This window comes from Malania oleifera, chromosome 13 (assembly GCF_029873635.1).
Source record: "Malania oleifera isolate guangnan ecotype guangnan chromosome 13, ASM2987363v1, whole genome shotgun sequence".
Taxonomy (NCBI): Eukaryota; Viridiplantae; Streptophyta; class Magnoliopsida; order Santalales; family Ximeniaceae; genus Malania; species Malania oleifera.
In genome coordinates this window covers 24,431,926-24,451,363 of record NC_080429.1, presented here as the reverse complement: position 1 = coordinate 24,451,363, position 19,438 = coordinate 24,431,926, and the positions used below count along the sequence as shown (strand labels likewise).

Genomic DNA, 19,438 nt, shown 5'->3' with positions numbered 1-19,438 from the left:
ACTGGAAGGGGTAATATTTATGAAGAGGGAGGTGGCTCTGGCAGTGGTGCTACCAGTGGTTTCAATAGAGCAGGAGCTCGATCTTATAGTGGTCGAGAAGCTGGAGGTAGTGGACGACAATGGATCAATCCCTGATGCCCCTGAAGCTAGACTAAAGGCAATGGATCCTATTTAGAAAGAAGTAAGAGTGTGAAACAACCAAAACTCAACACAAAGTTACTGAAAGGTTTAAGAAGTAAATTAGGAAAAGCGGTTGGAAAATTCCTAATTTATAATCGGATTCCAGCGAATGTAGCTGACTCTCCATTTATGCAGCCTATGCTTGATATTGCTGCAGAGGTTGGAAAGGGGGTGAAGGGTCCATCACCCTATGAGATATCTGAAATTTATTTGGAGCAAGAGTATCAAGAAATGAAAAATTATATAGCTTCTTTTGCTGGAATTTGGAAGGAAAGAGGTGTAACACTTATGTGTGATGGTTGGTCAGGACCAACTAGAAAACACATTATAAACTTTTTAGTTTATTGTGATAGAGGCACCGTATTTCATAAATCAGTTGATGCCTCTGATGTGCCAAGCAGAACAGCTGAATATTATTTCAGGTAATTTTCTAATTTTAATTGTATATGCAAATAGTATTATGGACTTGCATGTTTTTAATTAAATAGTAGTAATTATTGAATATATAATTTCATTTCAGATTAATGGATGAGGTGGTTGAAGAAATTGGAGAGGAGAATGTTGTCCAAGTAGTGACTGATAATGAAGCTGCAATGAAGGCAGGAGGAAAATTATTAATGCAGAAGAGGCCCAATCTCTATTGGACAGCATGTGCAGCTCATTACATAGACCTTATTCTTGAAGATATTGGTAAGAAAAGTAACGTGAAGAAGGTCTTAGAAGATGCAAGAACAATAACCTCATTTATTTACAACCACACATGGACAGTGAATTTCATGAAGAAATTCACAAATAATAGAGAGTTACTTCGCCCTGCCATCACTCGATTTGCCACAAATTTCATTGCTTTGGAGACTATTGTCAGGCATAAACAAGCACTAAGGGAAATGTTTACATCTGATGCTTGGAAAAACTCAAGGTTTGGAATGGCAAAATCAGGCCCAGCATATGATTCAAAGAAAATTATCTTAGGCAAAGAGTTTTGGCAAAGAGTTATATCTGATGCTCATTCGTCCTATCATTTATTGCAAGCTCATAGGTGATGAGCGATCCAATTAGTTCATTAACAGACATCTCCTTCAAATCTCTCCCTTCTCCTATTGCAGTATTTTTAGCTTCCCAAACTAGAGGTAGTCCCCTAAGTATTTTCCTGATCAACTCATAAGCAGGGTAAGATTTACCAAGAGCATTTAAAGAATTTGTGATGTGTGTGAATCTAGTGTACATGGATTGAATAGATTCATCAGCAGTCATTTTAAGTGCCTCATATTCACTAGTAAGCATGTCTATCCTACTATCTTTTACTTCCTTAGTACCTTCATATGTAACTTCTAATTTTTCCCAAATCTTTTTAGCAGTGTTACAGGCCATCACCTTATTAAACTCATTTACATCTAGTGCACAAAATAGTAAGTTCATTGCAGTAGCATTTATTTGCATAGATTTCCAATCTTCTTCAGTATACTCATCTTCATTTTTGGGTATATTTACCTTATCAACTACTTTCATAGGAACATGGTTTCCCTTGGAAACAATTTTTCACACTTTCCAATCCACATTTAAAAGATATATACTCATTCTTCTTTTCTAGCACGTGTAATTTACACCGCAGAAAATTAGTGGTCTAGTGGACGAGTGTCCCTCACCGCATGGAGTTACACCGATGTGTGCCATGTGATCTTTTTACAAAATGAACAATTAAGTCTATGTAAACCCTCTTATTCTGGAAAGCCCCTAGGACTCTCCTCCCTTTCCCTTGTCACTCTCCCTTACGCTTTCTTTCCTCTCTTCCCTGCTTTCTCTCTCTCTCTCTCCCTAACTCTCTTGGCACCCCTCCCTTCTCTACCCTCTCTCAACTCTCTCCCTCTCTTACTCTCCCTCCTCCCCTCCCTCGACTCTGCTCCAGTTACCACAGTCTGCTGCAACTGCTCCATGCACCCCAGCTGTCGTCAACTAGCCAAAGACCTCCACACCAAAAGCTCCACTCCAGATGCAGCAACAGCACCCGAGAAGGTCTGCACCAGCCACTACTCTCTGCCCAGCCACGCACCACCTCTGCTGCAGCCCTTCCACTAACACTAGCCACCATCACTGAAGTCCTCTGCTGCAACCCTTCCAGTACAACCGAGAAGATTAAGCCCCACAGACCCAAGGAGACCCAACTGTCTGCTACTGCTGCTCCACACTCGAACGCCACCCCACTGCAACGCTTGAACCATCCCCACAGCTTTATCTTCTCACTTCCTCACTCTATCTCTTTCATCTTTTTATTTTTTATTTTTTATTGTTAGTTAATTGGATATTGATAAAGTTTATTTGAAATTTTAGATGCTGCATATTGTTTAAGTTGTTTAATTATTATTGAGATTATTTATTTATTTATTTTCTCTCAATTAGCGGTAGATTTAATTAGTACGTTAAGTTATTTAATCAATTAAGTTAAGTCCAATTTAGTTCTTAAGAAAAAAGGAAAAAAAAAAGAATAAAATACAAAAAGAAAAAAAAGTTTTTTTTGTTTTTAAGAAATTAAATTAGTTATTCTTTTCAAAATTTATTTTTTTGTCGAAACTCGATTTAGTTTAGGGTCAATCCTATTAAAGTTCATATTTTCATCGTGTTATTTTTTTGTTCAAGTTCTTGGTAGCCTTTAGATTTTGATTTTGGTTCAAATTCTTGATTATGTTAAAGGTTCGATTTTTATTGTTTCGCGTATGTGTTTGATTGAGTTTCCATTATTGCGTGTTTTAGTTACGTGTTAAAGATACCGTTTTTCCTATTCTGAAGTTTAACGCATATTTCAATGACTACTTGATTAGACGTAGGATTTTCGTTCTTATTATTTAATTCAGTGCGTGCTATGATTAGAGTTTTATTTGCGTGTTCGTTTAATTTGTTAAAGGAAATCTCAAACTATCTTGAAAAACCCGAATTTGAACTGAGTTCAGTAACTTTTTAATTTCAATTGGAAAAACATAAAACTTGAGATTAAATCGCATTCCCTGAGGAGACAATCTATCCCTTGAGCTGAATATTACACGACGTAACTCCTATACATGGGATAGCTTCCAAGCTGCTCATTTTTTGAGTGAGTCAGTTCCATAGACTTTAACTCTTCTTTCATGGCATCCATCCATTTATCAAAATTATCACAGCTAATGGTCTGTGAAAATGAAACTGGATCATCTTCAATTCTTAATTCAAAATCTGACTCTTAAAGATAAATCACATAATCATCCGAGATAGCAGATCTCTTTTCTCTTTGAGATCGTCTTAACGCAACCTCTTGTAGGAGTTGTAATTTCCTTAATTTTCACATTTAATGGAACCATACTCCCACTAGTTTCATCACTCTTAATGAACCTAGCATTTCAAGTTTCAACTATTCTTATGACATGATTAGGACAATATAATATATACCCTTTTGATTTTTCTGGATAACCAATGAAATTACCACTGATTGTTCTTGCATCCAACTTCTTTTCTTTTGGATTATAAACTTTGATTTCTACCTGACAACCCCAAACATGCATGCGTCGTAAACTTGGTTTCCTACTAGTCCAAAGCTCAAATGGTGTCTTTGGAATTGGCTTACTAGGAACACGATTTAATACGTAAATGGCGGTTTTTAAAGCATACATCTGATCCACAATGAATTGGGTAAAGACTTTTCTACTTTTCATGCTCCTAACCATATCCATCAAAGTCCTATTATGTCTTTCTGATACACCATCCTGTTCTGGTGTACGTGGCATTGTGTATTGAGCACAAATACCACGTTTTTCAAGGAATTTAGAAAATGGACCAGGTAGTTGTCCAGTTTCGTTATACCGTCCATAATATTCACCTCCTCTATCAGATCTAACAATTTTCGCCTTTCTGTCTAATTGCCTTTCAACTTCATTTACATAAATCTCCAAAGCATTTACCTCTTTAGATTTATCATGTAGCAAGTAGACTTATCCGTAACGTGAAAAATCATTGATAAAGGTGATGAAATATCAATCATTACTGAAGGTATTTACGTCAAAGGGTCCACATATATCAGTGTGTATAATTTCTAGAAGCCGAGTGCTCCTTATGACTCCTTTCTTTGTGTGTCTTGTTTGCTTTCCTTTAATACAATCTACACAAATGTCAAGGTCAGTGAAGTCCAAATCTAGAAGTATTTCACTCTTTACTCATCTTTCCAATATTTCTTTGGAAATATGACCTAACCATTTATGCCACAAGTAAGTAGATCATTCATTCACTAAACTTCGTTTAGTGCCAATACTATGATGGGAGGTTAAAAGTGTTTCAGCATAATGATTATCAAGTTTTAACTTATATAATCCATCACAAAGCATACCGCAACCAACCATACAGGTATCCTTAAATAAACTGAAACATCCTTTATTAAAATTACAAGTGTATCCAGAAGCATCCAATTTAGATAATGAAACTAAATTCCTAGAAATACTAGGAACATAAAAAGTCTCATATAAATCCAAACAATAACCAGTGTCTAGAATTAAACGATAAGTCCCGACAGCTTCAACTAACACTTTTATTCTGTTCCCCATGAAGATAAACTTCTTATTTGGGTTTATGTTGCAGATTGTAAGAAATCCCTACATCGTATTAGAAACATGAGTTGTACATCCAGAATCAATCCACCAAGTATTATAAGGAACTTCAGCTAAATTTGATTCGAAACATACATAAGCACTAGGCTTACCCTTCCTTTCGAACCAAACTTTCCGTTTCAAGCTGTACTTCTAGTAATGTCCAAGTTTCTCACAGAAACGACACTTGTCCTTACTTGATACCTTCTTCTGGATATGAGAAGAGGATTCATTATCCTTTAAAGATCTTTTCCCCTTTCCATGCTTTACTTTCTTTTCAGCTCCTTGATTGTTCACATAATGAATAGAGTGAATTCCTTTATTATTCAGTCGTGTTTCCTCTTGAACTAGCATAATGTGCCACTCATGCACATTCCGTTTATCTTTCATGGTGTTATAGTTCATTTGAAACGGTCCATACTCAGTTGGTAATGAGTTTAAAATGAACTGAATAAGGAAATTTTCATTCACATCTATTCCCAAAGTCTTAAGTTTTGCTGCAATATTTGTCATTTCAACAACATGCTCATGCATAGTACGTGAACCATCAAACTTCATGGTGGTTAACATACCCATTAATGTCCCAGCAAGAGACTTATCTGTTGTTTGGAAATGCTCCCCATAAACTTTAAAAACTCTTTAACACTTTTAGTTTTGGGAATAGCTGTCTTGATCGATGTTATTTGCAACACTCATTCGCATAAACATCAAACTTAACATGTTTGATAATATTTATAAGATCACAAACATAAATATATTAATGTTTTCCTTTGGGAAGAACACTAATGTAAAGAGCTTTAAAATGATGCTAATTAAATTTTAAATTTTAACATTACTTTGGTAACATTATATGTACTCATTATAAGTATCTATTATCTTTGGATAAATAGATAAAATAATAATACATAATAATATTATCAAAACATTATCCTTACATTATAAGAACAATTAATCGACATTTGGGTGATTTTTGATGTCTTATAATAATTTTATATCATTCTAGCATCAAACATATGAATACTTTACTTAATAATTTAGTCACTTTGGTGATTAAAATCAAAATACTTTATAACATCACAATGTTAAAATATTGTGAGTAATGTAAACATGTTGGTAAAATACTTGTAAATTCATATTGGCATACATTAACATTATATATATTTACTATCACATTAGAAATTCTACACCATCATTATTATTACATAGATTTTAAGAAATATCATGAAAGAACATAATTAAATATAGTGCACATAAAATAAGTTTGGAGATGTGTTGCATTGTCAGATTTTATTAACCAAGACGTACCATATTTACACCATTATGCCTTAGAAAAATAGAAGGTTACTATGCCTTGATTCATAAACTAAAATTTAACGAAACATTTTTTTTTTTTTGGTAAAAGAGGGCCGTACCTCCTAAACTTCATTAGAAAACCCTTCACTTATGGCAAAGGAAAACCGTGGTTACAATTTTGAGACTTTGGAACAATAAAAGCAAAATTCCAAGACCCTAAAACTAACTTAACCAACATAAACCAAACCAAAAAACCAAACACTAGTAACCAAAAAACTAAGAAATTAAACCACTAAAAGTGTAATAACACAAAACATCATGAGCGCAAAGAAAGAAAACCCAACAAGTCCAATCGAATCATTCCCCTGACTTGTTGAGGAAGATCATCTTGGCAACTATATGATCGAGAAATACTAGATTCACCCTGTTTGGCAAAGAAATCTGCACTTTTATTTGCCTCTTTGTAAACATGTTCCACTTTGAACTGTATGTCTCTTAATGCTAGCATAAGTTCTTCCCATAATTCCCAGAAGTTCCAAATCGAGCACTTCCCAGAATTTATCCACTGAACTAACAAAGCAGAGTCACATGCAATCTCCACTTGATCAAATCCGAGATCTTTGCACAGATTAATCCCTAAAATAATCGCCTTCAATTCAACCATGTTATTTGTTCCATAACCCAATAATGAGGAAAAAGCTACTTTAAATAAACCTTTTTCATCTCTTATCACGCCTCCACCACCACAATTCTCTAGGTTACCTCTACAGCTCCCATCCACATTCAACTTAACCCAACCCATCCCAGGTTTACACCATCTGACTACACAAGGAAGACGAACCCCCACATTTTTTACTTGAATATCCAAAGCATGAAGGAACACAATATCCGTGCAAGAAACAAGTGCACATTTATTTAACTTGTCTAAAATGGATCTCAGCCAATATTTAATATCAAGTCACAAAGTTCTCACTGAATCATGAATTGATTCCATCCTGGCTCTACATCGACGAATCCAGAGTCTCCAAATGATGAGATTAGGTATAAGACCTACCAAAATGCCTAACTATGAGACCCGTCTTGCATAACTAAATCAGATATTAACTCTACCTTTAACAAAACATGAACCTTTAATCATAATCGAAAATCATGAGTTTCTACAACTTGACTCTGATACTACATGTAAGTTTAAATATGATAAATATAATTCATACATCATAATTTTAAGACTTTTGAAACTCATAATTTTACAATCATTAACGTTAAAATAAAACATAACTTGATCCATAGCCTCCAAATACATATATAATTCAAACTATATTTCTATCTCAGAACCCTTACTTTTTCTTATGTTTCAACTTAATTTAATAGATATATTTAGCATAATCATCATAGGTTTAGATATGACCAACCTCTAACCTCTCTTTTATAATCACTTCCATCAAGTGATTAATAATATATCATAATTATAGACTTTTCATATTCCAAAATATCATTATAGTTTTACAAAATTCTGAAATCATTAATCAAAAAATATAATTACAATTATGATAACAATATTTTATTTAAAGACCTTTCATATTATCTTAACCAATATGATTATAATTTCATTTGAAACAATTAATATTTTACGGAAGAAACATAATTTATGAAACAATAGATTTGTATACTTACAAGGCATGGGATATGTCTCTTCCATTAAAATCGTACTGCATGACTAACATGACTTTACATAAACTTATTTGAGACAATTTAATACAAAAATATGGTATTTTATGACACTTAAATCTTTAACCCCAATTCATTATGAGCAAAAAGTCAAACAATAAACTGATGAAAAACCAAAGATATCTGACCCAAGGCCTTCGTACTTCGTACTTCTCTTACAATATTATTATTATTATTATTATTATTAAAGTCTGAACCCTCGTAATCCACCCCTTCATCATGGTTAGGGTCATCCATGTCCCATTGGTGCAACTGACCTCTTCAGCAAATTTAGCACTACAACATCTCTTCTACAACTTCAAGAGTTGTCGAGCACTTCTTTTGACTTTTTCTGCTCATTTTACAGCACATCACTCATTTGTTTATGACTTTTTCTTGTTCATTTTTAATATTCATCTTCGGGTTGATTATGGGCAATGACCCTTTTGTTGTGCTGTATAAAAGCAGAAGGCAAAAAGTCCAATTTCACCATCATTCACAGCAGCAACGGCGGCACTCGAGGACACCACGTTTTTGCTGTATGCTTTTGTCCACTGATTTCAAATATGAAACAAACTAATCCATGTTGGCGTGACCATTTTAACAATCCAATGTCCACCAGAGGAGGTCTTCTCTTGGCATCTCTTCTTCTTTGTTGCTTAGCAGGGACCTGCCATGGAGTTGTGAGTTTCTCCTCCCTGCAAAGAACTCTTCTGGTGACTGCTTCACCAACACAAGGGCAAGGTATGCATATCATCGCTCTTGTCCTCTGTTTGATTGCTGAGAAATCAGAGGAAATAGAGAAAGTAAACTTGGGAACATGAATGGGTTTCATTTTGTCATGAGTGTACTTTGACTGAAAATTCAGATACCTATTGTCATTTGAGCCTCAAAATGCACCAGATGAATTTTCCCAATCCCTCCCATCAAGACCAATTTTCACAGAAAATGACCAAAGAAAATTAAAATCCAACAATTTCACAAACTGAGTTTGATATATTTTGCAGTCTTGTCAATAAAAATCTAATGCTCAAATGCATCAAACTTGCAGTTCTGAAGGGCGGTGAAGACAACATCACTGTGACATGGGTGTTGAACCAGACATACTCAGAGTCAGAGGGGACCGACTCTGCCTACAATACTGTGAAGGTGAAGCTGTGCTTCGCACCCATTAGCCAAGTGGACAGGGCATGGAGGAAAACTGAAGATAACCTGAACAAGGACAAGACATGCCAGTTCATTATAGTTACAAGACCCTACAACCCCTCTAATAGAACAGTACAGAGCTTTGTTTGGACTGTGGAGAGGGATGTGCCAACTGCTACTTACTTTGTGAGAGCTTATGCTTTTAACTCTCAAGGTGAAGAGGTGGGTTATGGTCAATCCACCGATGATAAGAAAACAACCAATCTCTTCAATGTTGAGGCGATCTCTGGCCGGCATGCGTCGCTCGACATAGCTGCTGCTTGCTTCTCTGCTTTCTCTGTGGTGTCCTTGTTTGGGTTCTTCGTTTTGGAGAAGAGAAAGGCTAAGATGGCTGAAAAGAAGTAAATGGGAAATCATTGATATTCAGTTTCAACGTTTACCCACTTCTTTTTTGGTGGGATGTGGACAGTTCTAGATGGGTCTCTACTCTGATGAACCCTATCTGATGATAAATGGATGGTTGGATCATGGATGCAAACGTTGGGTTATCATCTTTCTACTTTTTTCTTTTTTCCCTCTGGTTTGCTTGTTCAGAAGGATGAAGGAGAAATGTGTCCTTTTTTTTTTTTGCCCTTTATAGATCAGAAATATGTGTGATCAACATCTATCTTGTGATGAGTAATAGTAAAATGATAGGGGTCATATCCAAATTAGTCTTGGTGATGGTAACCCATAATTTTATGTATAATAAAAGTCAATGAAATTCCTTTCCGGAATCAACTTGTTTATTTTCTGTGAGAGATCCATCAGCTTATGTTCTCTCATCATGCCCTTGGTCTACCCTTTGGAGCACCAATAAATTCATAAAGAAACGACAAAATAACAAGATTACAGCTGTAGGAGTACCCCTTGGAATTAGTATATGTAAGATAATTGTAAATTTCTGAATCAATGAAGCATTCTTTACCACCTATTTTATGTTATATTAAGTACAATATTCCATTTCATGGATGGTCATACTCGTTTTGTCATCCACAACAAAAGCATCATTTATGGTTCTACCAACAAATTGCTTCATCATTCTTTTGCTTCCCTAGTGAGGTAGATTTTGACAGACATGGAGTTCTTGAAGAAAGAAGAGGGAGTGAGCTGCTGAAAGCAGAGAAGAATCAAAGGAACCACCACACGGATGTGTTCTAACTATAAAGGGAGAGATTTCTGGTAACAAGGAGCAGCACTCCCACAAATGGAACTAATGGAATCATGAGCTAAAACAGTTAGCCCAATAGTTCTACATTCCTTGTTCAGGCATTAGCTTTAGGTATAATGCCAATTATGTATGGATAAGAAACTTCATCACATAAAAAATTCACATGGTTCAGTGTTAGTAATATTTCCACAGAGAGAGAGAGAGAGAGATTCTCGGGCATAGATAAGATGTCAAAAAACGTGCTTTTGAACACCCTGAAAAGAGAACAGGTGAAACTGTAAAAAGTATTACTGCAAATGAGTTGTTAAATCTGAAAAATTCTAGCCAAATAACAATTCCATATAATTTTTTCTAGTTACAAATGTTCAGTTGCATGCTTACCTCTTTGTGAAGAAAACATGACAAATTTTCTAACTGCTCAACTGCAAAGTACTTGCCAGGAAACCCAGTACAATAATATTATAATATTAGTCCCTTCATACCTTTCTTTTTTCCACTACAAATATTTATCATTCTGTTGAGATATTGTACACCCTACATCATTTCAGAAAGAATGAGCCACAAGATTCCGTGTGTTCATATTCTTGGTGACTTGCCAGAAGGACAGAAAATCATATCAGTGCTCTTCATTCGGTCAGTACCAAAAAGCAATAACCTGTCATCGTAGGCCTCTGCATATCCAAATGCATCTGTGCCAGGGGGACACTCTAGGGCAGCTTCGAAAACTCGATGGTGCACCCCATGGGAATCAATTGACTGACCACCTTTATGATCATGTCCCGCAAAGCAAACCTTCACACAATTATATTTGTGTATCAAGTCCATTACTTCGTTGAAGTTCCACAAAAGTGCTTCTTTAGATGATGCATCAGGATCTAAAGGCAGATGGCAACACACAACTACTCGCTGCTTTAACTTTGTCGCATCTTGGAGGACTCCATCCAACCATTCCATCTGTTCTTTCCCAACAGCTCCATTGAACATAAGGAACCTCCTCTCAAGTCCCACCAATCCAACTGGACTATTCTTGTCAGAATTCGGATTCTTTTCCTGAAGAAATTTTAAGGCCTCCAAGGTCTTTGGATGATCGTGAGGCCAACCAATGGCACTAATATCATATCCATCTAGGATTACAAATCTGTATTCTGGTGTTGGGGAAAAATCATAATATGCACATCTGTCAGGACTAGAAATCTTCAGTAATGGTAGTAACTTGTTACGAGGGAGATTGTAGAGACAATGGTTGCCGATCAAGTGATAAATGGGGCCACTAAAATTCTCAAATTCATCTACAACTTTCTGTACAGTAGTGAGAGATTTGTCTCGGGGGCAAAAACCATCAACAATGTCCCCAAAATTAATCACAAACTCAAGCTTCTGGTGGCTGTTCCATTTTTTAACTGCCCTCTGTAGTACACGAATGCTGTGCCGATAATGGCGAGGAACACCAAGGAAAGAGCGTCCATCAGGAATATCAGCATATTGGACATCAGAGATAACCCCAAAAGAAAACAGAGGTTGCTTCCCTTGTCCACTCACACGTCCATTTGTAGAGCCCATTGCCCAGCTAGCAAATGAACCCTATCAAAGGAATTACAAACTATTAATAAACTTCTTGGGGGAATTTGATGCCTAAAATTGACAAAGTCTATTAAACCATACAATAACTAATCCAATTCACAACTGAATAAACTACCATGCACCCTATTAAAAACCAAAAACCACCATCTAGTATCTTTTAGCAAAAAAAAAAAAAATCAGCATCTACTCTCCCAATACACATATACTAATAAGCAGCACACTCAGTTATAGGCAGAAAGTCCCCATTTCTATTTCAAACACCAAAACCATGGCAAAAGCTATAAAAATAAGAAAAATTTAATGTAAATTTCAATAGATCCTCACAAACTCTAACTTTTTACCGTCACTAAAACTAACAGATTTCTTAAATAAACTAGCTGTAGAACCATAACAGCTTTTACATGTAAACAATAAACATAAAACATGGAACCACCAATTCCATTTTCGTGGCTGCTTCCGTGACCATCTCAACCTGTTCATTTAAGAATTGCTCTGTTGAAACATAACGGTCCACTTAAAAAAAAGCAGATATAGTATTCCTTTACCTTCTAGCATATATACATCATACAGGAGTTTGTAAAAATAATGGTATTTTAATGGTTAGAATTACAAAAAAAAAAAATTGTCCATATGATGTATGCTTTTTTGTTGTTATGGCTTGTAAGTCTTACTGAAAGAATCCTTTCATTATGTACAACTTCAAATGGCCACACCTTTTGGTAGTGGCCATAAACCTTTTAATTTAAAAAAATTCAAACAATACATGTTTACTTATATTTAATTATTTATATCCTGGCAATATCATATCTTAAATTTTCAAATATTAAAGAATCCACATTATGCCACATCTGTCAATGTTTTCAAAAAGTGAAGGTGTAACATGAGGCGTTTTAAACCTTATGAGCCGAGGAGTAAGCCTTAAGGCATTGAGGCATAAGCCTTTTGAGAGTTTTAGATAAAAAAAAAAATGTAAAAAAACCTACAGACATTTTTGTAAAGAAAAATTTAAGGAAACTACAAATACAATTTTAAAAAATGAAATATAATTTGTAAACTGCTTGTTGGCCACTGAAAAAAAATACAAACTTGAACTCATCAGGTAAATCATGCCAAGAAATAGCTAAACATCACAAGGTTCAAGTTATTTTCAATATTTGGGATCCAACTCTTTATTATTTTAGAAAAATATTCAAGATTTTTGGATACCAACTCATATTACGACATTCCTTCTATACAAACATGCAGTTAGAATTTTCTAACAAAATCTAACTTGAAATTCACGCACCCAAAATGCATAAGCCTCAACTAAAAGATGAAAAAACATGCGCCTTTTGTACAAATGTGTAAGCCTTGGTGTAAAAGGCGTTGGCCTTTAGGGATTTGATATTTTACACTAAGCCTCAAGGGCATTTAAGGTATGCCTTGTCTTGAGGCAAGTCTCAAGGTGAGCCTCGGTTGAGCCTTTTAAAACATCGATATCTGTTTATGGAACTTTCATACATGGACCAGAGTCATGCTGATTCATGCACAAAATTTCATTGCTACTCAGCCTACTCCACATGCTCATTTTCTACTTGTACCAATCAATTAATTTCAATGACTGATCCCCCATCCATATTTCAATTATCCAATCCATATGCACAAGCAAATTGAAAGTGTAGCAACTGTTCACATCTCCCTCACTTCCGCCCTTTATCCACATGGCGTTTCCAGCATCCCACAAATTTTTCATGGAAAAATAGCTGTTTCAGCTACAAAATATCTGAAATGGACATCCTCATCAATTTTTTACTTGTGATGATTTGACTAAGATAGCCGCAAATGGATTTTTCAAACAAATTGGTTAGTCTGGGAAATATTTATAGGCATTAATGTTCACCAATCCCATGATCATAAAACTGATTTGTTAAATTACAATGAATACCAGGATACACTCTTTCTTTCTTAAATCCCTTGTGATTACAAAGCATTTATTTACAACTCTAATCACATTGATAGTACTAAAACCTTGGTAAAAGTATATGCCATGGTCCTGCATTTGTGTGGCACTTGAACCTTTTAGATAGATAAGTATTTTGAAGGAAGGAAAAGGTTGGGACTTTAGGAGCCAGCTAATGGATTTTTCATTAAACCCTGAATATCAAACTAAGCCTTTATCCTGACTATTCAAGGTTCATAACAAGAATCTGTCTTCTCCACTCAGCCTGATTTAAGGCTCACCTATGTAAGATTAAACTGTCTTAAGTCTTTTTTTCTGTTCCCTCAAACTTCCATTCTTGATTTTTCTCTTATATTATAACTGTATAGTTCTTAGTTGTTCTTGTATTGCCGTTCACCCATGTTTAGCATCTTCATTTAGTTATTATACTCATTCTTAAAACAAGATTTTACCCCCAATCATTACCATTTTGATGCATATGACTTTCTTAAAGCAGTTCTATAAAATTTTTATTTCAACCTAAGAAAAATATGCCGTCATGACACAGAACCATCTCTCCATTTTAATTAACCCGCTTCCATTATGTATGTTGTATCTTTCTTAGTATTTCAATTCTGGTAGATAACTGATCCTTCATAACAAAATGAATAATTTTTAGGCATTGTTAGATCATTAATGTCAACAATTCCACGATTTCATGAAATCCTTGCATATGAGTACTGGTTTTATTGTTAGTCAGCAAGGCTAAAGCCATCAGATTCTGAAGTTTGTTTCCAGAGTTCTTGACTCGAATCCCTACTCAGTCTTATCAAATGGTACTATAGCATCCACAATAATATACTCCATGCGAATTCATATTGAATCTGTCAGCACGTTTGTCCTAAACAGATAAGGATTCAAATCATCGCAGAGCTACTGCAATAGGAAATGCACTTGCCTATGGTCCAATTGTTCTCACATCCTTAAAGAGATTGTGTGGCGTGTTCATAAAGAAAGCATATTTCTGACAAACTTCAATTAATATAAATAAAATTCATTAACCAACTAAACATTGCATTGAAAACTAAAACAAAAGAAATTGAATAATGAAAAATATCTAAATGCAAAAAAATGCAAGCAACAAACTTCAATTAATATAAAGTTCATATGCAAATGCAGCTCACAATCTACATTGAAACTTCAAACATTTAGAATTCCATCAAAATATTTAACATATTTAAATTTTGTAAAAGTTTATGCAAGACTTAGCAATTCTCAAATCTCCCATTAGAGTTTTACGAAAATGGCACTATATTGGAATTAGTATAGGAGGTTTTGAGAAACTCAATTTTCTTTCTGATGAAATTTTGTTCCATATCCAATTTTTTGATAAATTTCTTTGAAGTTTTGAGATTTAAATAAATTTCAGATGCTTTGCAGGGAAATCTAACTAGAATAGACAGTTTGCTCTTTAGATGGTTCACCTAGTGTAGTGTGTTGGGGATAGCCGAACAGCACAGCACAACTTCCTGCTGGGTCTATTAGAACCCGAAGATCACTTGTAAGAAGTCCCATTAAAGAAGATGTTAAAATTTTGAAATAAATTTTGTAAAAAAAGTTTTGCTTTGTTTCAAGGGTGGGAAAGCACAGAAAATTTGAAAAAAAAAAATGACAATTTCATAAAAATTTAAGACCGTGAATATAAGTTTCTACAAAAATTTTCAAATTTTGATTATATCAATTTTCTAAGATGGAAATTGGCCTCCTTTTCAATTTCAAAGGCGGGAAAAGAAGAAAATTTGATAAAATTTTGACAATTTCATGGAAATTTAGGGCTTCGCATATAAGTTTCTATAATAGTTTGCAAACTTTGAACATCTCCTTTACTCCTATATATAGGTAGTGGGTAGCATATTGTAACAGTAACATGTGTAGTTGGAAGCAGGAATAACGACCATAAATTTTTTTCAAGCACACAAAACCATATGTATAGTGGTATATTAGCATGTTTTAAACCCTTCTTCAAAAGATTTTTAGTGTATTTTGATCCTTTAATTCAATTTACTAACATTGTTTAATAAGGGTAATAAATTTTACATTGGTTTTAAACTGCTATAAACAGAAAAAATTGTGAATATTATTTCACTTTTCATCAAAGAAATGTATGATAAACTAATTAATAAAAAATACATTATACACTCCATTAATCTATCAGCACATAAGACATACAATATTATTTCACTTTTCATCAAACAAATGTATGATAAACTAATTAATAAAAAATACATTATACACTCCATTAATCTATCAGCACATAAGACATACAATAAATTGAGCAAGTTCTATTATTTTATTGGTTAAAGTAATAAAAATTTAATAAATTTAGAGCAACAACTTACAATGTGTAACCTAAGCTTTAAAATTATAACGTTATATTCATAAAATTTATAATTAAAAAAATAAAGTATTAAATAATTAAAAAAATAAAGTATTAAAAACTAGGACATGAAAAAATCTAGGAAAAGAAAAAGAATGTGGAAGTTGAATTGCATAGAAGAGAAATATCAAATTACTAATACAATCAAAATAACTTCTTTTTTTTCAAAAAAAAAAAACAGCATTCTTATCGATTTGTTAATTAATGCATATCTTGCGACCATTATAAAAAACAAAGAATTCTATATCCTCATCATCCTCAAAATACTCTTCTATCCTCTTCATTCATAGAACTTGTTTAAATTGATTTATGAAAAGGAAAATGAGAAAAATGAAAAGAAAAAGTATAAAAATAAAATACAGTAATAATCCCAAAACGGTTTCATAATAGCCACAGTAGCTGTTACATAACGGTCACCATTCGTAATTCAATCAGCAGAGTGTAACAATCTCAAGAAACCAAAAATTTGTTAAGTAACAGAAATACTTAACTGTTGCAGCCGCTATGTAAAACCACAAGTTCATCAGTCATTACACATGCACATTGTTCCTTTACAAGGGAAATTTTGTACCCTATGCCCCACAAGATAAAACACTCCCAAACACCATCTCTATAAACATCTTACTCATACATGAACAAAGACATGAGGTGGTGGGGCTACGGCACTTTGAAACTGAATTTAGTCTTTCTTGGTCATTGCATTTTGTGTCTTAAATTTTTTTTCTACATCAAAGAGGGATGAACTTACTTTCAGATATCAATTATCATTTAAAAGGATAAATATCAACAGTACCAATGTTGCAGGTCCTTGGTGGGTTGGTTCTGAGCCAACCAGACAATGTCAGATACAGGTTAGTTATAGGGTTGCTTCTGGGTATGTTCACCCAAGACTTCAAACAACCCTGCGAAAGCCGATTCTCAAGTTTTGGAACTAGTACATGGCTTTAAATAGCAAGCGCGACCATTACTTGATGGATTTTTGGGTCCCTATACTATTACACATCACTATTAAGAATGGAAAAAAGTCGTAGGCGCGACCATTACTTGATGGATTTTTGGGTCCCTATACTATTACACATAACTACTAAGAATGGAAAAAAGTCATAGCTACAGAAGGCAGAAGCCACTAGACTGTTACCAGCTACCACTGTGTAATTGCTGTTATAGGACTGCTATGTCCACTAGAAGGCTGTGATGGCAATTTTTTATTTTTTCAGTTTTATATGTCCTTTCAGTCTATCCTGATGTTGGTGGAGGAGGGGGGGCGCTTAACAATTTGATATTTACAATGTTTTGTTCAACATAAGTTATTTATTTAGTTAATGTGTGTCACTTGGTTTTTTTTTCTATATTGTTCAACCTTCATTTCTTTTCAAGTTTTTGTCTTGTGCAAGATGTAAATAATTTATTTTTTTTAAGATAAAATTTATTATAATATTTAAATTTTAAAGCTTAGGTTATACAATATAACATGTTTCTCTAAAGATTTTAAATTCTTATTACTTTAACTAATAAAATTATGTAACTTGTTTAGTTTATAATGATGTTTTCTGTGCCTAATAAAGTAATAGCATATATTTATACTACAAGCTAACATATTTTCTATCATGAATTTATTTATCAGACCTATGATTAATCAAAAATGAAAAAACGATTATTTTTTAATAGCACTTTCTTTAAATCTAATGTGAAAATTATTATGCTTACTAAACAATTTCAGTAAGTTATACCGAACGATCCAAAATACATTAAAAATCCTAATACGAGCTAAGGGCTTAAAATATGTACATATACCAATACAGGCACAGTAGTACATGCTTGAAAAAGATTCAAATATGTTACACCATCTCCCCCCTATGTAACATCCATCACTCCTAATTTCTGCTACACCCATAATCGTTCCAGTATGCTAATAATACAATCTGCTACTGTTAGTTAAAACCATCAACAGAATTTATTCAAGTATGGTCTGATCCCACACCAGAACTGACCTTCCAAGATCGGTTGACCCATAAACAAAGATGTGCTACAAAAGGAACATGTGACATTATAATAAGGATATATGACAAAAGGAATTGCCTATCAAGGAGCAAGCAACAAATATTGGAAGAGAAGCAACTTTTTTTAGCACAAAGACTAGCATTTCACCTAAATTACCTTGTCAAAGGACAGGATGACAAAGTTTATGTTACTAGATAGTTAAGGTTTGGAAACCTGGTGTGCTAGATAGTAGATCCAAATGCAGCCACTATGGGACAAATGATACATGCAATCAATGGATACATATGACCTAAAGCACTAATGGGGGTAAGGGGAAGTCGCAAAACACATGGAAGTAACAAGATTTCATCTGTTGCTGTGAAAACATATTTCTTTGTGGTTTTCTTGTAATCTACCAGGTAAATTTTGCATTTAATTCATCCCCAATAGGAATAGCAGGGATTTTTCTAGTTCCAGCTAATTCTATGATTTACACCACAGCCCGAATTGTAAAACACCACCAGTCTCAATTCCCAACTAATCAAACATAAGATCCAACGAAGAAATAATCACATTGCCAAGCAGATGCCTCAACCGACAAAAAAAGAGCAGGAAAGGAGACACCAGGCCTTAATCAAATTATAAGCATCATTGCACATGCGAGAAACGCAAATCGCTCGAACTGATTAGATGCACTAAAATGAGCTTAATCCATGGATGAATGTTGAGTAACCGGTCTCCACCCACAGCAACAATCAAAAACAGATTCTAAATAAATAAATGAACAGTGCTCATTACAATGAAAAATCAAACAAAAAACGGACAACCCAGAAGAGAGTTTTACAGAAGAGGAGGAACGAGCGAGAGATCGACGTACCCCAATTGCGCAATCTGATGTTTGATTGAAGAACCAACAACCCTTTTAGTTCCTGGGTTGTTGAGGCGCGCGCGAGCGCGAGAGAGAGAGAGAGAGAGAGAGAGAGAGGGAGAGGGAGAGGGAGAGGGAGATCGTACCTGGAGCAGAATGTGTATGTATGTGTATATATACACGCATGGATGCACGTGAAACGAAGTCGTTTCAGGGGGTAAAGGAGACTCCGAGTGGGACTCTGGAGCTAAAGATAGGCGCGCAGAAGGAGGCGGTTTTTGATGAAGTGGTGAACCAGGGAGACAGATATAGTCGGACACTATGACTCAAATTCCCCTTTTTTAGCTTTTTCGTTTCCAGGGTTTAGGCTAGGAAAAGAAAGTTGGGGGTTTAAAATAATTATTTTCCAAAAATCAAAAGTAGTCAACAATCAATAATTAAAAAAAAAAAAAATCTTGTTGTATGTTTAGGAATACTGATTTTGAATCTCAAACTTGAATTTCGATGAATTTGA

The 19,438-nt window shown here is 34.4% G+C and overlaps 2 protein-coding genes across 3 annotated transcripts; one reads left to right on the top strand and one right to left on the bottom strand.

The window, feature by feature from the left end:
- The first annotated feature begins 8,144 nt into the window (after window positions 1–8,144).
- LOC131145538 (high-affinity nitrate transporter 3.1) lies at window positions 8,145–9,706 on the top strand. Its single transcript, XM_058094682.1, has 2 exons — window positions 8,145–8,528; window positions 8,836–9,706. The coding sequence occupies exons 1-2, from the start codon at window positions 8,222–8,224 to the stop codon at window positions 9,333–9,335; spliced, it is 807 nt and encodes a 268-aa protein (XP_057950665.1). The 5' UTR covers window positions 8,145–8,221; the 3' UTR covers window positions 9,336–9,706.
- A 752-nt stretch (window positions 9,707–10,458) lies between these two features.
- Window positions 10,459–19,234, bottom strand: LOC131145537 (manganese-dependent ADP-ribose/CDP-alcohol diphosphatase). Of its 2 annotated transcripts, none has more exons than XM_058094680.1 (2): window positions 18,934–19,234; window positions 10,459–11,721 (listed from the first exon to the last, which is right to left on the bottom strand). In XM_058094680.1, the coding sequence occupies exon 2, from the start codon at window positions 11,698–11,700 to the stop codon at window positions 10,717–10,719; it is 984 nt and encodes a 327-aa protein (XP_057950663.1). In that variant the 5' UTR covers window positions 11,701–11,721; window positions 18,934–19,234; the 3' UTR covers window positions 10,459–10,716. The 2 variants fall into 2 exon arrangements, with proteins under 2 accessions (XP_057950663.1, XP_057950664.1); XM_058094681.1 differs by having other exon boundaries at window positions 19,071–19,228.
- Between the last annotated feature and the right edge of the window lie 204 nt (window positions 19,235–19,438).

Bases quoted from the DNA above. Each gene is read 5' to 3' on its own strand.
- LOC131145538 (XM_058094682.1), top strand. From the start codon at position 8,222: ATGACCCTTTTGTTGTGCTGTATAAAAGCAGAAGGCAAAAAGTCCAAT. The intron at 8,529-8,835 runs GTATGCATATCA...TCAAACTTGCAG, and splicing joins TTCACCAACACAAGGGCAAG to TTCTGAAGGGCGGTGAAGAC.
- LOC131145537 (XM_058094680.1), bottom strand. From the start codon at position 11,700: ATGGGCTCTACAAATGGACGTGTGAGTGGACAAGGGAAGCAACCTCTG.